Source organism: Diplodia seriata (genome assembly GCF_021436955.1).
Source record: "Diplodia seriata strain FDS-637 chromosome Unknown scaffold_1, whole genome shotgun sequence".
Classification (NCBI taxonomy): domain Eukaryota; kingdom Fungi; phylum Ascomycota; class Dothideomycetes; order Botryosphaeriales; family Botryosphaeriaceae; genus Diplodia; species Diplodia seriata.
Window position 1 is genome coordinate 730127 of NW_027117308.1, and position 19585 is coordinate 749711.

A 19585-nucleotide genomic window follows, 5' to 3' on the forward strand; every position below is an offset into this window, starting at 1 on the left:
AGTTGCGCCGACACCCCACGCCTCTGCTGCGCCGGGGCCAGCCCCATGCCGCGCCGCGCTACCGCCATGAGATGAGCCCACGACTGCTGCGCGAGGCACGCCGCCCTATTTAACAGCCTGGCCGCCCCAATCTGCCCCCAAGCATTCCCCATCCCCCCGCATTCCCCGCCATCATGTCCTCCGCCCGCGAATTCCCCACGATCAAGAAGGTCAAGACCTTCCTGATCCAGGGCGTCGGCTCTGGCGGCGACTACCACAACGTCAAGGGCGGCCATTGGCTCATTGACACCAAGATCGCGACGCCCATGTCCGGCTATGAGGCCTACCGCAAGTCGCGCACTTCCTGGGGCATCAACGTGCTGGGCTCCTTCTGCGTCGAGATCGAGGCGTCGGACGGCACCAAGGGCTTCGCCACCGGCTTTGGCGGGCCGCCCGCATGCTGGCTCGTGGCCGAGCACTTTGAGCGCTTCCTGCTCGGCGCCGGTGAGTCCCTCCACTATGTCATAGCGAGGATGCACTGACAGCCACAGACCCCCGCGACACGAACCACCTCTTCGAGCAGATGTACCGCGGCTCCATGTTCTACGGCCGCAAAGGGCTGCCCGTCGCCGTCATCTCCGTCATCGACCTCGCCATCTGGGACCTGCTCGGCAAGATCCGCAACGAGCCCGTCTACAAGCTGATCGGGGGCGCCACGCGGGACCGGCTGCACTTCTACTGCACCGGGCCGGAGCCGACGGCGGCCAAGGCCATGGGCTTCTGGGGCTCCAAGGTGCCGCTGCCGTACAGCCCGGGCGAGGGCCCCGAGGGCATGCGCAAGAACGTCGAGTTCCTGACCAAGCACCGCGAGTCCGTCGGCCCCGACTACCCCATCATGGTCGACTGCTACATGTCGCTGAACGTGCCCTACACCATCGAGGTCGTCGAGAAGACCAAGCACCTCAACATCAACTGGTGGGAGGAGTGCCTCTCGCCCGACGACTTCGACGGCCACGCCCTGCTCAAGAAGGCTCACCCGACCGTCAAGTTCACCACCGGCGAGCACGAGTACTCGCGCTACGGCTTCCGCAAGCTGATCGAGGGCCGCAACCTCGACATCCTGCAGCCCGACGTCATGTGGGTCGGCGGCATGACCGAGCTGCTCAAGATCTCCGCCATGGCCCAGGCCTACGACATCCCCGTCGTGCCCCACGCCTCCGGGCCCTACTCCTACCACTTCGTCATCGCCCAGCCGCACTCGCCCTTCCAGGAATACCTCGCCAACTCGCCCGACGGCAAGTCCGTCCTGCCCGTCTTCGGCTCCCTCTTCAGCAACGAGCCCATCCCCGTCAACGGCTACCTTGACGTCAAGGACCTCAACAAGCCCGGCTTCGGCCTCGAAATCGCCCCCAACGCCCCCTTGATCGATGCCGCCGGCATCCTGAATCCCGCCCCGGCCAAGGCCTTGACCCCGCCCCAGCCGGACGAGGAGAAGAAGTAGAATGATTCCCCCACCCCTTGTTTAGTCAAGTTTTTTGAACGCGCAACGTTTCTATTTTTTTTATTTTTTTCGGAGAGGGGTTCTTTGCATTGCATTCCTGTTTCGGCCGTTTGGAGATACAACATCCATAGATTGCTGTAAAACAGAAAGTCGAGCGTCAACAACAGGCAAGATCAAGAATGAACAGCCATGTAGAAGAATAAAAAAAACCGGAAAGAAATCTATATAATCCACGAAACGACGTACCACGTGTCTGAGAGTCGAATGCTGTCACGAAACAACTCTGGCACCGTCTGTATCGGAAACCATTCTCGCTTTGCATCTCCCGCCATGCTCCCGTCCGCACGAACGGAAAGACACGAGCCCGTACACATCCAACGGCCCGCCCAACCGTAGCCTCGGGGATCTTGTTCGTGCGATCTTGCACCGAGCGGAGAAATGCAAATCGTCCGAGGGAGATCGGCAGGCAACGTGAAGATAAGCTTGTGAAATTCTCCATCTCCCTTGCCATTGGCTCTCCCAGCTATTAGCTAGAGAGTGACTAGCGCACGCTAGTTGGGCTTTTTCATCTAATGTTTGATAGAAGCATACTCATAGTACCTTCTACACACACACATCTTCCTTCTCTTACGTGCCCGTATCATTTCAACGTCATGGATGCAAAGCCCCGCTATTGCCATTGTACGCAACCGTCATTCTAGACGCTGTACATGCATACCCGGGGAACCTTTGGTCTCACGCCAAATGGACGCATCAAGCATGGTATTGTGAATACGATCACTGGAACCAAGGGAAAGCTCGAGACCAACCCACACTGTTGCGGAGACTCCTTGACCAGATTAGCCGCAGTCATAGTAGTAGTGCACGCCGATGCGTAGCCTACGAATCACGTTCAGACTTCAGAAGAAAGAGAAAAGAAAAATCGCATGATTTCGCGTCAACGCGTCAACCTGTCAGCGCACCAGCTCCAACGCGGTTTCCACCCCCAAGTAACGAACGTCACTCACAGCACCACCCAGCAGCGAATATCACCAGCAGCGAGCACTATGTAGCAGCCATTTATCTTTACCATTGCAACTCATTTATACGCCTGCGGTCTTGCGATAATTTTTGATGCTGTACATAGCTTTTCCGTTTCAATTCAACCTCCATCGATCTTCTGATCAACGGCCTAATGGTCTAGTGGTAAGCAGTTGCCTTCTAATCCCCTGCCAGGCGCCACGCTAACAATAAGTTAATAGGTATGATTCTCGCTTTGGGATTACCAAATTGCCTAGTATGCGAGAGGTCCCGCGTTCGAATCGCGGTTGGGCCCCATTATTTTTTTTTCGCACCAATCATTCTCTCTTATCACTACTGAATGACCCTTTATTTTATACCTATGGCCGCTTAAGGCCTTACTTCTTTTTTTCTACATCCTACCGGACCATAGCTTACTAGCGCTCCGAATTTTCCGACGCTTTTTCCTCCGCATGCAACGACATCAGCAACAATCCAGATCCCAGGACTTTTTAACCGACCCCATTACGCAAAAGCAAACAAGAAGCGAATCCAGTTTCCCGCCGTACATGTCGTGCACCTGTCCGCCCATGTTGCCGACCGAGCTCGACGAAGATTCCTTCCTGCGAAATGCCTTTTTCTGTCACACCCGTCGTCTTGTCTGATGATATCGCAGACAATATTACTTTCCATCCATCCATCCATCCATCCATCCCCACGGACGAGTTGAAGCAAAACATCGACGGAGATACACGGCGAAATAGCCCCCCTTACCCTACCCTACCCTACCCTTCGTAGGTAGGTAGGTAGGTAGGTAGGGCATCCATCCACGAACCACCACGTATTCCCCAGCCATTGATCCACCATCCACCATTTCCATCCACCTCATTCATCCACGTCTTTATTTCTCTTTCCCTCCCCTCCCTCCCCCCCCCCCCCCCCCCCCCCCCCCCCCCCCCCCCCCCCACACTCATACACACTCAAACAACCAAAAACCTCACCCCAACCAACACCCCCTCCTCCTCAAACTCCCCCGTCCGCTCGCTCCTGACCTGCCTCACCACGCCGCCCCCGAACCCCCGCGGCTCGCCCTCTTTCCACTCTTCATCCCAACCACCACTGCCAGCACCACCATTGCCACCAATACCAATACCACCACCGCCGCCGCCGCCGCCGCCAGAAACCAGCCCCCTCTGCCCGGGGCCGCCGCGTCTCGGATATACCCCCGCCGTCTGCATCGACGACGACGACGACGACGACAACGGCTGCGGCTGCGTCTGCGTCGACGGTTGCGCATACGCGACGGCGCAGTCCCTCGCCAGCGCCGGGGTTTCGAACGCGCGGAACAGCTTTTCCATCTCCGCGTGCGTTCTTCTTCTTGGTCCAGGGCCAGCGACAGCGGCGCCGCCTGTCGTGGTGGTAGGGGTTGTCGTAGTCGTGGTAGGGGTTGTCGCTGCCCCTACTGCTCCTACTCGGCGGTTGGCGGATGTCGGAGGAGGAGGAGGAGGAGCCGCCGCTGCTGCAGTAGTAGTAGTAGTAGTGCGGCGGTGGCGGCGGCGGTCGGGGGTTGCGCGGGTGGATGGCGGTGCGTACCACGAGGAGTAGTCATCAGAGGAGTCGTCGTCAGGGTGGAATGCAGCCGCCGCCGTCGTCGGTGTCTGGAGCTGGGACGGGGTGAAAAGGTACGGACTGCTGCTCTGCGCTGTGACAGCAGTGCGCTGCGGGTAGCGGGGCAGCGGGTTGGGCGTGTTGTGGATGCCGCCGCTGGCGGGAAGACCAGCACTGCTGGCGGCGCTGCTGCTTGGGAGGAGAGTACGGGCGGCCTGGGTGCGGGGCGGGACGGGCGTTTTCGGGACGGTCATCTGGGTCGACGTGGGTCGTTGTTGTTGTTGGGGTGTTGAAGGGAAGAAGAAGGGGGGAGGAGGAGGAGGTGCGGCGACTACCCGTGGAAAGGGCGGTTTGCCTTCCGCGAGACGGTTCCTGTTGGTGCGAGCCTCGGCGGCGGCGGCGACGATGGGAAGCTGCGAGAGGCGGAATGGGTTGTTGACGTTGAGCGTGCGGATGACTTCGCCCTTGGACGCTTTCAGGACGAGACGCGAGATGATGGGATCGTCTTTCTGGTCGGTGTCTTGGCCCGGGGTAAGTGGGGATGCGGGAGGGCGGCGACGCGGCCCGGCGGGATCCAGATCGATCCTTGAACCGAGGGTGAAGGAGTTGAAAAGAGACCGTGGAGACTTGTCAAGAGGGCTACCAAGAGCGGTAAATACGCCTCGGTTTGTCATTCCGAGTCCGCGTTCTGCCTTCTGGATGTCGAGGGGTGAGAATCCGCCAGAAAGTCGACGCTTTTTGCGGGGACTCCCTCCTTCGCCTTCGTCAGCTGCGCGGCGGGCACGAATACCAGTCTCGATTTTTATCGGTGATAGGAGAGGCCCTTGCAGTGACGATGAACCAGATTGCATGTTGGGCATTGAGCTTGACAAAGGGACGATCTCGGCTTTGCTCGTGTTGGAATCCTGGGAAGATCCAAGAGGCATTGACGAGGACGTTGTGACAGCTGCCAGTGGCTGTAAACCAGGAACCGAACTGGTAAACACGTCCGTCGAGATTGCCTCATCTTCTTCAGGAATTTTGCCTAGTCGCTCTACGGGACGGGGACGGTTGATGATGACCCTAGGCGAACGAAAGTTAAACTTCTGGTTCTTTCCTTTGAAAAGCTCCTCGTGGCTTTCCATGGACTTCTCACTCCTTGTTTTGGCGGGTGAATCATGAAGGGTAGGCCAAACCTGAAGGCCGTAACCTTGCTTTGTCACCTCATCCGAAAGGTACGGTGGAAGCTGTTCGGAAGACGTGATCGTATCGCCTTCCTTTCCAACAAACGGTCCTGAGTGTGTATCAGATTGCTGGAACAACGGGACTTGTGAGAATTTCTTGCCTGGTTTTGGTCTCGCCGGAATTCTACCCATAGCAGCGGTTCCTTTGCCGGCAACACGCACATCAGGACTAGCCCTCAGGTTGTATCGGCCAGTATTCCTCACAGCGTTCACCTCAGGCTTGATGGGAATGCCTTCAAAGACTGTCTTGACCTCCTCCTTCTCCTTAAACTTCGAACTCCTCATGCGCGTAGGTTCGGAAAGGTAAGTCTTTGCAGGCGTGTCCTTGGCACCACGGCCATATGAAAGCACGACGTCGATGACTCCAAACGCCTGCCCGCGCGGCTCTGACCATGTCTTTAGTTCTTCAGGCATAGCCAGCTTCGCAACTTCCATGAGGTATTTTGCCACCACGGGCCTGTTCCCGTTCTTGTCAAGGTTCCTCGCCGAAGCTTCTTTCAAGACCTCCTTTTGAATCTTTTCCCAGCGATCTTCGAGAGTGTCGCTGCTCGCTACCGGTCGCCTACGAGAACCGTCGGGGTCTTGGCCGGGTGGTACAATTACCCAAGCCCGCTCGAGCATCCAATGAAAGCGCAAGCCGCTGAAGATGCTCGACAGCTGGTCCGCCTTTCTTTCTTCGTGGAGGAAGCGCCTGGGCCACATGGTCGAGTGGGTGAGCTGGCCGTTGAAGAGAACGTCGATGCGGATGTCGTCGGCCGGCTTGTCTGTCTTTAGAAAGGACTGCTTGGAAAGCTCCACCCGCAGTGCAAGGCTTTGCGGAATCTTGATCGCAGCTGCAGGATCGGGGCCTAGTATCCTTGCGTAGATGGCGTTGCGCGTCGGATCCGGGTGGAAGGCTCGTGCTTCTCTGGTGGCAGGCTGAGTACCCGGGTCAGTGGTTCGCGGCAAAGTGCGGAGTGAGGTGTGCACTTACAACGTGGCGCAGGTCTTCGCCGGCACGGACGAAGAAGAACGGCATGTAGTCGTCGCCACCGAGCAGGTGTAGCGGGTTGCTGTCGCCAGCCAACGGGATGTTGCTCTCCCTCAATACGTGCCCATTCTTGAGTGTTCTCTCGACATCCGCGACGTGCTCGGTGACGTGCGGGGCTTTCCTGTTTGAGGGCTCGTCTGTAGTGGTACTTCTGAGATCGGCGCTGACAAGATGCACCTTGGTGCGAGACCCAAGGTGGACAGGCATGGTGAAGCGGGCGGACCAAGTCCGTCGGGTGCTCAGAGGCGCTCAGACGCGAAGAGCGACGGGAGAAAGCGCGTCGAGTGAGGCGGGGTGCCGGAAGACGGGTGGCGTAGAGAAAAGGAAACCGGGGTAGAGAGGTGGAGGTGTTGAGGCAGGGTCGGCAGCGCAAAAAGAAGAAGAACCAAGTCAACCTCCGCGACCAACCTCACCTGCGCGTGAGCTCCGTCGACGCGCCTGTGACGCGTCTTGTGACTTGCCGCTGTAGAATCCGCGAGAAAGCTCGAACTCATGACAGCTACGGCAAACTGCTACCCGCTACCTCACTCGCCCTGCCTTCCTGATATGCACCTCACCCCCAACTGACTTTTTAAAGACACGCCTCACCCGGAAGACATGAAATATGAAAAAGACGCGTCCATAAGTGAAGAAGCTCACCTCAGACATGACCCTAGCCACTCTCAATCATCCAATTCCATGACCCGGTCCGAATCTTCCAACTCCGGCTCCTGTGGTCGACAAGCTTCCTCAGGCTTCTCCACCCTCAACCCAATCGGCGGAGCATTGGTCAGGTCGTCTCCCAGCTCCACCAGCGTCCTGTCGTAAACCTTGGCCGTCTTCATATCCCACGTCCCCTCCACATCACCATCGTCATCGACCCCATAATCGCCCGCCGCCTCACCCAGATCCACATCCACGCCGGACTCCTCCGCCGTCTCCTCGTCCTCTTCGTCCGCGTCATCCATCTCCGGATCGTACCTCAGCATGACCTCCACCACCCCCGACCGCGCGTAATGCACCATGCTATTGATCCTCACTTTCTCCGTCGCATTGACCCCGCGGCCGCCCTCGAACCCGGGCAGCACGTCGCCCGTCTCCACATCCCTACCCTGCAGCAGCGACGCGAACGCGAGGTCCAGCTTGTCCAGCGACCGGAAAAGCGGCGCCGGCGCGACGGGTTGGAAGCCCTTCATGTACTCGTTGACGAGGTCCGCCAGCGTGAGGAGGTACGCGATCTGCAAGCTCGCTACTCGTCTCAATCCCACACGTCAGCAAAATAACCACCCAACAACCTTCAAACGCCGAAGGAGGAGGCAAACCCACGCGTCCCAGACACCCACACCACGTCCACCAACGCATCGACATCCCGACACGCCTCCTTCAAGCCCGCATAGCCCTTCACATCGTTATCCCCACCGCCGCCGCCGCCGCCCCCCTCACGCTTCGCATACCGCCGCCGCATCTGCCGCACGCGCTCGTCCGCGTACCGGATGAACGCCGACTCCTTGGGGCCGCCCGTCTTGAGCGGCTTCGAGCGGGGGTGCGGCAGGCGCGAGGAGGCGGAGGCGATGGAGGATGTGGGCGGGGTTGCGATGGCGGATGCTGCTGCTGTTGCGTCGTCGTCGGGGGGGAAGAAACCGCCGCCGCCCCCGCTGCCGCCGCTGGGGGAGGCGGTGTTCGTGTTTGTGGTAGCCATGGCGGGGGAAAGGGTTTTGTGGCGTGGTCGGTCGGTGGTCGATACGGGGGTTGCGGTTGCGGGCGGGGGACGCGTTCGCGTTTGCGTTCAGCGCGCTGCGGGGGGAGGGGCTGGGACTGGGGCTGGGGCGGTCTTTCACGGGGAGGGGCGGGCTTTGTTGTTGCTGCGTGGAGGTGGTTGGGTGGGCTGGATGCTTTGGCTGGCTTGGCTGGGTACAATGTGGGAATAATGGTTTGAGGTTGTGGTATCGCATTTGTTAGTGGGGCAGAGCGGGACGGGGCTGTGGGGAAAGCTGCATGCAAGTGACGGAGCGCCACAGCGCGTCGTCAAAATATGTAGGATGACGTCGGATCTCTCAGCCCCGCAGCGGATTGCAAGATAGTTTGAGCCTGTCTTCATCTTTCTCATTGACATCGCACCATGGACAAGAGGAATCTATGCCTGCATGTGTTTGTGTATAGTTTTAAACTCATGTATGCTATAACCGCTTCACCCGCCTATTGGAAGAGTGGAGCGGAGTCTAGAAGCTCATTTGTTCTACTGTGGCTGTAGTCCAACGGTCGACTATCGCCAGGTAGGTTGTTAGTGGCCGGCACTATGACCAAACTTTGAAAGGACCAGCAGAGCGTTACGGCGACGCCCTATAACCACCGTTGAGAGTATCAAATTTTCTCAACAAGCGGTAAGCGGCGTGGACTAGATTCTTCTATGGCCAATAGACCCTTGGATTCTGCGGCCCGTCTTTCGACGAATAGCAATGGACCCGGTCGGCTGCCCGCAAGGATCACCCCGACATTTCCAAATCCCTCCAGCACTGCGTTAAAGCAAGCCCTGCAGCTACGGGAAGTCTGCAATAGCGGGAGCGCTAAATTTGTCTACCATTGGAACCTCCCCGGGTTTCCCCTTAGCCGTTATTGAATCGGCAAACGGTCGTTGATCATATTGCGTTGTCATGCAGTAGTCGTGACACATGCCTCATACTATCCGAATTTTGCTCATCTTCGTATCTTCGTACCACCCTCGCGATTCTATCTTCCCAACCCCTACCCTTTTGTAAATCTCACTATCTCCTTCTGTGCCACTGTGCACGAACAGGAGGATCCAGTGGTGGTAAGTCCCATTAGTGAATTGTTTATCTTCTTTGCCCAGCACGGCCAAAGAATAGACATCTTCATTCAAGAGCCTGCCCTCGTCCAACAACGCCCAACCAACCGGCTGTTGACCAGAGTCGTAGATCAGGTAGGCCAATCCCCAGCCGAACGGATGTTCCGTTAGATCGAAGCTGAGCGACGAGAACTTGTCGTGAAGATGACTCTCGATGCTGGCCAGCACGCTGGTCAGCCGCGGATCAGCATCGCCCTGGTTCTGTGACACGAAAGAGAACCCGCTGTCCTGTCGCTTGGGTGTAACGTCGGGGAGACACCTGAGATGAGGGAGCTTCTTGACCCAACCGATGGCCTCGACGACCCTGTCGTCGCTCTCCGCTATGCGTAAGCGCCGACATATCCGCTTCGCCCTCTCGATCTTCTGGTACCGCACGCCGTGACACGTCGACGCCCACGTCCAGGTAGGAAGGTCGTTTGGGCTCCTGTCTCTCTCTGCGGGCTGCAAAGGGAACCAGAGGAGGCCGTCTGCGAGGGTGTCGGCCCAAACACCGTAGATGCACCTGGTGCTACTGATCTTCTGCATTTCATTCGCCAGACCTTTAAGCGCTACAAGACGGTCGGTCGCGTTGGTTAGCTTCCTAGCCGAATACTTCTCAACGATGATTTTCCAGCGGGTATTTCTCGCCCTGGATGGCGCGTTAGTTCGGTTGGGATTCGCTAGCAGTGGGAATCGTACGTGTCATGAAACGAATCCCTTGTTTCTCGCTGGGTTAGTCTTCGACAGGACCACACTATGCATTCTCTTGTGTAGAAAATGACCCTCCTGGACAGTAACCACTCCCTGCAAAGCACCGGTCAGTTCCGGAGCAACCTTTCCGGATCGGGCAGGTTACTGACTGAGTGGCCCACGCTCTCTCGGATAACGGGCTGAATTCAGGGCTGATGGAGTGGTAGTTGACGGGCAGCAGTGTGCCGTACATGTGGCCGTCCTGCTTGCCCTCGGCGTTCCAGTACGGCAGCTGCACGGCGGGACGAGAGGGAGGTCTGTCGAAGAAGCAGCCTTCGGTTGAGTCTGTGGCATGGCACGCTGCGATGGTCAGCACTGCTCGCTCGTAGATCATGCCCATCTGCTCGGACTCGCGCAGCCAATCATGGTGATCGTCCTGCACGATGCACAGCGAGTCGATCCAAATATAGCGGAACCCCAGCGCTCTCACGACGGTGATGGCGTCGCGAAAGGTCTTGGGTAGGCGGTGCCAGGAGATCTCTGTCAGATGCTGTGGCAAGGTGGCTTTGGTGGTGGTGAGCGGGTGTCTATCCCTCGGGCCCCAGCAGTGGCTGAGTGTCACATATCGACCACTGCCACCCATGGGTTCGAGCAAGCGGACGTTCGCCGATCCATCGGGTGGTGCAACGTCGATGACGCGAGTGGGCAGGACGGGCTCGGCTGTCTCATCGATGGTCGACTTTGACAACGTCCGCGTGCAGCTCGGGTGATAATTCAAGCAGGTGCTCAGCCATTCGCGCGTCATGCGGAACGCATCGGGGCAATCAGACGAGGGCAGCGGAGGGCCGCACAGGACGTCGCCGCTGGTGGAGGCGGGGCTGTCTAAGACGGCGTTCAGCAGTGGAGAACCCGGCTGCCCGGTCACCGGACTCGTGTCATACCTGGCTGCGCGTACAGACGGATTCGGCCTCGCAGAGCAACACCATCGACCCCGGGCAAGAACACGGCAATGGCCTTGCCGAGCCACTCAAGATGCGCATTCGGGCGCTCGCGCGGCAGGCGGCCGACGCCATTTCTCCTCAGCTGGAGGTACACCGGCCCGTCCGCGACACGGCTGCCCAGGTCAGCCCCGTTCCAGGCCGACGGGTCGTCTGAAGTCAGATGGGGGGTTTGCAGGACGGATGCTGCGATCAGCGCACAGAACGGGCAGGCGGCGGCCGAGCGCGGGAGCTGACGAGCGTCGCGGAGATGAACCATGCCCGTGACGGCGGACGACTCGCTGGGCCGGGGCAGCCAGGCGGGCGGATCCTCGACCGCAGCCGTCAGGGCCGGGATGCTGATGGCGGTGCAGGCAGCGCAGAGAGCCATGCCTCGGCGGTGGAGGGCACGGCCTCAGAGGCTTGCGTCGTCTGCTATTCGCGAATGCGGGATTATTGGACGCATGGGCATCAGGAAGGTGATGTCTCGCGCGGCGAATCACAGCGGGCAGCGGGCTCCGCGCAGGTTCGTGTGGCCGCGCCGTCGACCGCGGAGCGAGAGGTGAAGAATGGTTCGTCTCGGACGCGCCGATGCGGCTTGGGCGGTGGAGTGGTTTTGCGGTGCCTGGATGCCTGGCGCGGGGCCGGCTGCCTTACGGCGAAGCGTTGGGGCGGTGGAGGCAGCCTGCTCGTCCCGCCGCGCTGATGGCTGCTGGCTGCGCGCTGCTGGGGGCTACAGGGCCCGCGGCGGGATTGATTTGTAGGAGCCGCCACCGTGCTTCTGCTCGTTTCAGGCATGGTGGCAGCCACGCAGGGCTGGACGCGCCTTTTCGCTGCGCCTTCGATGCTTTCTAGCGCGACTCTCTCCACACGCTGCCAGTGCCGATCGGCCAATCTCGTGGGCCGCTGCCACACCCTCCGGACAGGCACAGCCCGACGTCCCCGACAAGCTGCCGTCAGCTGCAGCCCGAGGCGACGAAACGGCCACCCATGGCGTCTGCGGCCGGCATGATTAGGCGTCGATTCCAGGGCGTTGCGCGGGCTCACATGGCGGCGTCGCCTCCTCTCCTATTTCGCCACCCGCGGCGCAGGGCTGAATCGGGCCCAGGCGTTTCTCATCTCAAGCTCTCCTGTTTTTCACAGCCTTGGCCACCCGCTACGCCATGGCGTCTTCCCGGCGCCGTGGTTCGTTGCTTTTTATGCTCCAAGCTCGCTCACCTGCGCTAGAGCACGCCGTCGAGACCAGAGCACACGCTACCAGCATTCCCCAGCGCCAGCCTCGCTGCCCTACAAGTACAACTGCTTCACTCAACGGCCCGCCCATGAAGCCCGCCCTTGCACCCCCACGCGCTCCTCGACACCCGCCCTAGAGACACTCGCCGTCCACTCGAAATGTTCGAAAGCTTCAGCTTCGCCGCCGCGTCGCGGCACCCCTCATCACTCGACCACGACGACTACGCCTACCCGGACGTCGCCCTCTCGCCCACGTCGTCACCCGTGTCGGAGCAGAGCTTCCCCGAGTCCGCCATGTCGGTGGCCGAGCTCTCGCGACGCTTCGGCGCCCAGAACATCGGCACCGACCTGTACCAGCCCGCATCGCCCTTTGAGCTCCCAGCGCCGTGGACCGAGCACGATGACTGGACGTCAACCTCGGCCTCGTCACCCAGCTCGTCATACTTCCCGGACGACGCGCTCCCGGATCCCACGGCCATCCGCTCGCGCAGACAGGCGCACACGCAGCTCCAGTGCGACGCGGCGCACATGCGCGACATCTCGTCACTGGTCAAGAAGATGATCGAATCAGGGGACCAGTGCAAGCTGGCGCCCCGCAACGACTCGGTAGTCTCGTCGGACTCGGGCGACGACGCCGACGACGAGCCGTACGACCTCCCGCGCAGCAACAGCTCGCCGGCCATGTCGCAGAGCCTGCGGTACAGGCGGTCGGGCGAGGTGCTCAGCACGGCGGCCGTATCCAAAAACATTCGCTTCCGCAGGCGTCACCCCCGCAAGGTGCTGAGCCACCGGTGATTCCAGGATCACCGGATCGTCGTCATCTCGCGGGTGACTGATTTCAGGCGTTACGGTTGAGGGGACACGAAGCATTCTTATTTGATACCCCATGCGCTGGAAACATTGCGCGACGCATTATAGGGATACAGCATTGTAATATGATGTCCGCACGCGCACGGCGGACACAGGCGTTCTTTGGGTACTACCACCAGCTTGGACCAGGGGGTACCACGCGATGGGGTTTCATACGGCCGAGCCCGGGCTCGAGGCTCTCTTCTTCACAGGGGCGGTCATTTCGCATTTTAGACCACCGCTGCCATTATTCTTCCCCAAGACATGTAGTTAGTTGACGTACGCCCACGTACAGACAGTAATTATCAGAGTTTTACCTAGTGCAAGCCATGACTGCGTCGGACGGGAGGCGTGTTCGGATCGAAGGCCCGCTGCTCGTGCACGTGATTGGCGCCGGCAGATCGGCGCCCCGTCTGCATGCAGGCGTGATTAGCGAAGGCGTTGTCCTGCGTCGCGTCACTCTGCAGATGTCACGCTGCACCTCCAACAACCTCTCGCCCGGCTCCGTCGCGCGCTCAATTGCGTCCCCCCATGGCCTCCTTCCGGCCCGCCGCGGCCAAAGCCGTCCACCTCAAGGTCTACCCGCGCCCGACCAGCCTCGGCGAGAGTCGCGAGCTCCTCAGCGTCCTCCAGCAGTTCGGCGAAGTGACCATGTTCAAGAGCCTTCGGGTAAGACGATCAGATCAGCAATGCGGAGCGAGTGCAGACGCTCACATGGAGCCCGCGCGCGCAGTTTCACTATCTCCAACCCGCCCCGAATACCTGTCTTGCTGTTTACCGAGACGCCACCTCCGCTGCCAGCCTGCTCAAAGCGTCGCCGCTGCGTTTCACGCTCGAACCTGATGTTGGCAGCGACCACCACGCTGGCGAGCCTCACGATCAGACTTCTCAGTCGGCCCGGGAGGATGCAACGGCGTCGACGCTAGGCCCGGATCTAGACCCCGAGATGGCAGACGTCATGGGAGACGCCGAGTTCAGCATCAAGGAGGGCCGCGGCAAGCCCGGCGCTGAGGAGATGGTCCGTCCGAGCACGCTGCTCTATCAGACGATCGATTCCTTTTCGCAGTTCCTACAGACCGCCCAGTCGGCGCCGGCGCAGGACACAGCCTCGAGCGATGTTTCGGACGTCGCCCCATCCGAGGCCAGCTCCGCAAGCCCGGACGCCGAATTAATCGACCAACCCGAGCTTGATCATGCCGGCAAGAAGCACCAGCAGCCAGGCCCGACTTCCGCGCCCAAGCACGTCCCCGAACCGCGTCCTCCACGCGTGTTCCACGTCGTAGCAGACATGTCGGAGATGAACCACCGCGACTATATCGAGCGCTCCTTCTGGTACGGTCCTTACAATCCGCAGAAACGGGCTGCTTCGTATATAGACCTTACTACGAGAGGCGTGCCGCCGAATATCGCCGACTTATGTACAAGGAAGCCAGAGCAGCCGATGCGGATCGTTCAGCGACTGCGTGAGGAGGCCTCGAGGAGGCCTACGCTCAGGGAGATCTGGGAGCAGGGACAGCAGCAACGTGCGCAGGAATTAGGCTCGTCGAGCGGACCTGCGCCTACCGAAGCCCGGTGACCAGCAGTCACGAACTAAGAATAACTGGGCGGTGGTAACGTTGCTGCTATGTCCGCCAGGGAGCCCAACGTGTTGAACTGGTAGGTTCCGTGTGCTGCCGCAAACGGCAACACCACGTGTAAGGTCCCCCACGCTCTCCGGAACGGGTTCAGCGCTTCCCTGGTGCATACCCAAATCCAACCACCCTTGCAATAGTACGCAACGCCTCTACCATGTCCGCATAACGTGAGTTCATCCTTACCGAAACGGTCTGCGTGGTTTGGGCCAGTTTGCGCATGACAGTCATTACCACTTCAAAGCCTTCCGCTCGGTTAGTTCCTTATGTACGGACTGCTGGGCGGCTTGTACGATTGGCCTCAGGCCGAGCCTTTGTTCTGGCATCAGCAACATTACGGAGGAAACGTTCCGTCCCCACGACCGTGCGATCCCGGCCACCAGATTCATGCACATCAGTTATGCGTGTAACCCGATGCATTCAGGAGAATTGCAGAGAACCACTCGCCCAAGCCGCAGACATATCGGGCAGTGGATCTAAGTGTCCTATACGGAAAAAAATAGGTCAGGACCTTTGTTCTTTTCGTAGACAATAACATGAAATGTTGTTAGAGAGAAGGATGGGGCACTGAGTGACAGCATTCTTTGCGCGCTTGGCACAGCGCCGCCGGATATTTCGTGAACGTCGGTGTGAGAGATTCGCTCACTGCTATCACTCCCAGAGAATTCTGCAATCGCCAGACCTCATCCCTTCAATCGAGCGAGCCTTGCTGCTCGCGAAAGGCGCTCGGGACAATGTTTGCGCTTTCATCAAGTCGATGGGTTCGTTCGTCCAGCCTTTCTCGATCTTTTGTCCACAATGAAGTTGTTGCTGCATGCGGGATCCCGAACAAAGCGGCCTCGATACAACAGCCAACGACCACCGAACACGGAAATGAACATAGCACTTCTCTTTGCTTCAACGGCGGTCAATCGCAATCCTCTCCATTCTTTATGAAGCCCTCTTGTTCCTACTCCCGTTTTTCTTTTCCCGCTACAGTTTGCTCTCTCCCCGTCGCCTCTCCTTCACCACTATCCATCCCACCTGGTAGGTAGAAGAAGAAAAAAGAGGAAAAGCAAGCAAGCAAGCAAACCAACAACAACAACACCACCCGCCCCACCAAATGCCGCCCAAGAAACGAAACCCACCGCCTGCCGGCCCCCGCCGCGGTGATAAAAAGGCGTCGGCCCCCGAATCTCCCTTGTCAAAGTACAAGAAGGAAGAAGCATCAGCATCAGCATCGGCAGAGCGATCGCAACCGAGCCGGTCGTCACACAACAACAGCGAGCGCGAGCAGAAAGCCATGGCCGGTCGACTCCGTCGCAGCGGCGCCACCGCAGTCCCGACGAAGGCCGCAGCAGCGCCACCGCCGCCGGCGCCCAAGCAGAAGAAGGAGAAGAAGAAGAAGACGACGACCAAGCTGCAGCCGCCGGCCGACCTGCCGCCGCCAGACACGCTGCCGCCGCTGGCGGGAGGGGCCTCCAAGCGCTCCAAGAAGAGAGCGCACGAAGAAGATGGAGAGCCCGCCGCGAAGCGGCAGCAGAAGGAGAAGAAGGAGACGCAAAAGCAAGCCCAACCGCCGAGCGCGCCGGAAGAGCAGCTCGTCTCGGACACAGACGAAGAGCGCGACTTCCCGCACGCGCGGCCGGCATACGTCCAGCACACGTACGCATACGTGCAGGACAAGCTGCGCGAGCTCATCGGCCAGCAGTCCGTCGGCGACGACGGCGACGAAGAGGTCCCGCCCAAGGCCCCCGGGCTTATCCGCGCGTTTGCGCAGAAGCACTTCGCTTTCGAGGGCCCGCGGAGCGATGACGCCGAGCTGCTTGAGGGGCTGCAGCAGGGCATGGATAGGCATGCGGCGCTGCTGGTTGGTTGTGTTGCGGACGGCGGCCCGAAAGGCGTGAAGGGTTGGCTGGAGATTTTCCGCGACCCGCTGCAGCGCCAGGCGCTGGTGTGCGCGGTCGTGGGCAAGGTGCTCGAGGAGCATGTGTTTGCGAGCGCGTGCTTCGGCGCGACGGAGGGCCAGTTGAGGGAGCTGCATGAAGGGATCGATTTGAAGTGTAGGGATTTCCCTGAGGATGGTAAGTGAGCCGCGAGCTCGAGTCCCACGCACCCAGAACGAAAGCACGGGGAGAGAGAGAGAGAGAGACTGACGTATATGATCGCAGGCTTCTCGCGCGCCGCGCTCCGCAGCGCCGCCATCCAGGCCATCATCCGCGACGCCGACGCGCCCTTCGGGCTCCCTCCCAACTTCATCCCCGCCGCCAAACTACTCACGTGGCAGCTCCACAGCATCCTCGAGCCTCTCCGCACGCTCGGCGCAGCCACCACGCCCAAGGCCGTCCGCGGGCTGACGCAGCTCGTCCGCGTGCGCGAGCTGTACCGCATCGTGGTGCGCGCGGGCGTGCTGTCGCTGCACACGGGCCTCGACCCGCACACGGTCTACTTCGCGGTATCCGCGGGTAAAGACGACTACTGGAACGAGGAAGAGATGCGCGCGTTCAACCGCGGCGAGATGGTTAGGACGAACCCGACCCGCGGGGGCGCCGAGGGATGGGATGGCACGGAGGAGGGGAGGGAGCGCATGCAAAAGGCGCAGTATCAGCTCGCGCTTGTGCGGATGACGATTTTTCCCGGGTGGAAGGCGTTTAAGAAGGGCGGGTGGGGGAGGGGGGATAAGGAGAGGGGGTTGAGGGTTTGTGAGTTGAGTAGGCAGTGGGTTAGTTTGAGGTGGGGCGAGCAGAGGACGTGGGAGGCAAGGCCTAAGGGGGTTGAGGAGGAGGTGGAGGAGGAGCAGGCGAAGGGGAAGAAGGGGAAGAAGGGCAAGGGCAAGGCGAAGGCGAAGGCGGATGCGGATGTGGATGAGGACAAGCCCAGGTGGGAGGAGTGGATGATGATTTGGGCCCAGGGTCAGAAGGATCCCAAGAAGGCGTTGGCCGACGTCAGAGATTGGTTCTCGTTCAGTATTCCGGGCGACGAGCTTGAGAGTGAGGAAGAGCCTATTGACGATGACGAGGAGGGGGAGATGTTGTCGGAGTCAGAGAGTGACTTGTAGGGTAATGGGTGTGGCACGTAGATACGTGCGGGCAGTGACAGTGATGGACCTGGTTCACAGATATTGTAGGTAACGGCCGTGTTGCTGATTGATTGGTTTATTTGTTCGTTTCAGTTCTGCTTAGTTTTAATCGTTTGTTATCTGAAAATCGGCTGCTTCTTACTTTCACCTTCATTCGAGATGCGTGACCCGGAGCCATTGATGATCATCCAATTCAGCACATGCTAATGAGAACATTACTTCACATGATCCTCTACCCTGCGCCTCGGTCAGGGCAGGTCAAAGTAGATGAATGTAGTCCAACTCAAGAGTAGAACAGGGACACCTGCCGGTGGGAACCGGGAAAATGCCACACTATTTTGTTTCAAGGTCAAGCATCGCTTAAGCCATTGCGACTTGTGGCGATGTTTGTCTTTGCGTAAGGGAAGAGAATTTTTTGGGTGGTGAGAGAGAACGGAGGAGAGTCTACCCATTCGCCATCAGAACATATTGAAACAACAGACTTAATTGACCAGGTAAAGGGCTTTTGATCCAGAAAAATGATTTGATGCGGACAGATAATGCAGCCTTGGCATAGAGAAAGGAAGCAACGAAAATATTGTTATGATGAAAATTCAGTCTGGACTTGGAATATCCAACCCAGCAAGGTCTAGACGGCTTGATCCCTGTTGCGCCACGGTAGAGCTCTTAGCATCTTGAAGCGGTAGTTGAGGCAGGAAGTGGCAACCCCGGTCGGCATCCACATCCGGGAAGTCTTGCATACCCGAATGGAAGCCTTCAGAGTCATCGAAGTTAAAGGCAGCTGCATCATCAAGAAGACACGACCCTTGCCCACCTTGAAAGGCAACATCGGACATTACAAAATCATGACCGAAATCGAAGAAGGGGAATTCCGGACCCAGGCACTGTTCACTGAAAGCCGTTGTTGCGTCTCCCGGCGGGCCAAGAAACGGAAGCAGAGAATCTCCGTTTCCAGCTTGTGCCTGCTGTGAAAACTCTGGATGAGTCGCTTCGAAAGTATCGAACGAGCTTGGTTCCGGTGCTTGATTCGCACCCGAGCATGTATCATGAGACGCATCGATCGTGGCGGAGGCATCTTGACCCGTCCCTGAAGGCTTCACACTGGAACAAGACCTTTCATCTTGCTGGAGTCGAGGCGAGCCCTCTGTCCGCTCATCTAAACCCCGCGTAAACGAAAGCTGTGTGGCGAAGGAAGCGGACTGGTACCCGGAATCACTGGGCAAGCCGACACAGCCCCGCGGTACGGCAAAGTGCTTTGCGGCGGCGCGATCAACATCGCTCGACAAAGCGTTTGCCTTTCCGTCGACGCGCTGGCTCGAAGGTATCGAAACGTCCTCGGTTGCTTCAGCCATGCGTACTAGAGGCACCGCCTGACTTGACTCTGCAGCAGGAGCTCTAGAGGCTGTGGGCTCAATGTCGCTGCGCTGGAAAAGCCGAGGCTCAACCCCGAGGTTTATGTGCTCTTCCCGTATGGAGCGCACGAGCTCTGGAAGCATCCTGTCTATGATGCTTGCCGCCCTTTCTTCTAAAACGCTTCGTTCCATGTCCAACTGCTCTCTGAACCGATCGTGGAGGATTTGAGGCAGCCGGTTTTGGATGATGTGATCGTAGCGAGCGGCAGTGTCATCGTGGTCTTCGTCGGTATCTGTGAAGAGGGCTTAGTATCTATATAATCGGGTAAACAGCTGCTGGCAAGCTTACATGGGCATGGGATGTTTTGTTGAGAGACAGGGTCGGGAAATATGATCTGCCACATCACCTTCCACTTCTCGGTTTCTGGAAGATTTCTCTGCTGTCTTCGGTTGATTCTTTCTCTTTGCTCCGACCCGAACTTGCCTTCGGGTCGTGGCCGAGACCCGGGGCAGCCACTTTCACCAGAAGCATCCGACCTGAGATGTACTTCAAAGCATTCCGGAGTTGTAAACTCCTTAAAGCAACGTGGACAGTGTATCTCCTTGAGAGCGTGTCTTCTGAGAAGGTGTTCCC

At 59.0% G+C, this 19585-nt stretch overlaps 7 protein-coding genes across 7 annotated transcripts; 4 read left to right on the forward strand and 3 right to left on the reverse strand.

Moving 5' to 3' along the window:
- Nucleotides 1–173: 173 nt before the first annotated feature.
- Nucleotides 174–1480, forward strand: SLS55_000224 (uncharacterized protein; the record flags this gene model as incomplete). Its single annotated transcript, XM_066771738.1, has 2 exons — nt 174–483; nt 531–1480. 2 exons carry the CDS (start codon nt 174–176, stop codon nt 1478–1480), a joined length of 1260 nt encoding a protein of 419 aa, XP_066637017.1.
- A 1979-nt stretch (nt 1481–3459) lies between these two features.
- On the reverse strand, nt 3460–6328 carry SLS55_000225 (uncharacterized protein; the record flags this gene model as incomplete). The annotated part of the gene is made up of 2 exons (XM_066771739.1): nt 3460–6217; nt 6324–6328. The coding sequence occupies 2 exons, from the start codon at nt 6326–6328 to the stop codon at nt 3460–3462; spliced, it is 2763 nt and encodes a 920-aa protein (XP_066637018.1).
- A 674-nt stretch (nt 6329–7002) lies between these two features.
- Nucleotides 7003–8018, reverse strand: SLS55_000226 (uncharacterized protein; the record flags this gene model as incomplete). Its single annotated transcript, XM_066771740.1, has 2 exons — nt 7003–7568; nt 7646–8018. The coding sequence occupies 2 exons, from the start codon at nt 8016–8018 to the stop codon at nt 7003–7005; spliced, it is 939 nt and encodes a 312-aa protein (XP_066637019.1).
- A 975-nt stretch (nt 8019–8993) lies between these two features.
- SLS55_000227 (uncharacterized protein) lies at nt 8994–11219 on the reverse strand (the record flags this gene model as incomplete). Its single annotated transcript, XM_066771741.1, has 3 exons — nt 8994–9810; nt 10022–10733; nt 10793–11219. The coding sequence occupies 3 exons, from the start codon at nt 11217–11219 to the stop codon at nt 8994–8996; spliced, it is 1956 nt and encodes a 651-aa protein (XP_066637020.1).
- A 1001-nt stretch (nt 11220–12220) lies between these two features.
- Nucleotides 12221–12856, forward strand: SLS55_000228 (uncharacterized protein; the record flags this gene model as incomplete). The annotated part of the gene is made up of 1 exon (XM_066771742.1): nt 12221–12856. The coding sequence occupies one exon, from the start codon at nt 12221–12223 to the stop codon at nt 12854–12856; it is 636 nt and encodes a 211-aa protein (XP_066637021.1).
- A 585-nt stretch (nt 12857–13441) lies between these two features.
- Nucleotides 13442–14486, forward strand: SLS55_000229 (uncharacterized protein; the record flags this gene model as incomplete). Its single annotated transcript, XM_066771743.1, has 2 exons — nt 13442–13579; nt 13794–14486. 2 exons carry the CDS (start codon nt 13442–13444, stop codon nt 14484–14486), a joined length of 831 nt encoding a protein of 276 aa, XP_066637022.1.
- A 1157-nt stretch (nt 14487–15643) lies between these two features.
- Nucleotides 15644–17578, forward strand: SLS55_000230 (uncharacterized protein; the record flags this gene model as incomplete). Its single annotated transcript, XM_066771744.1, has 2 exons — nt 15644–16604; nt 16692–17578. The coding sequence occupies 2 exons, from the start codon at nt 15644–15646 to the stop codon at nt 17576–17578; spliced, it is 1848 nt and encodes a 615-aa protein (XP_066637023.1).
- Between the last annotated feature and the right edge of the window lie 2007 nt (nt 17579–19585).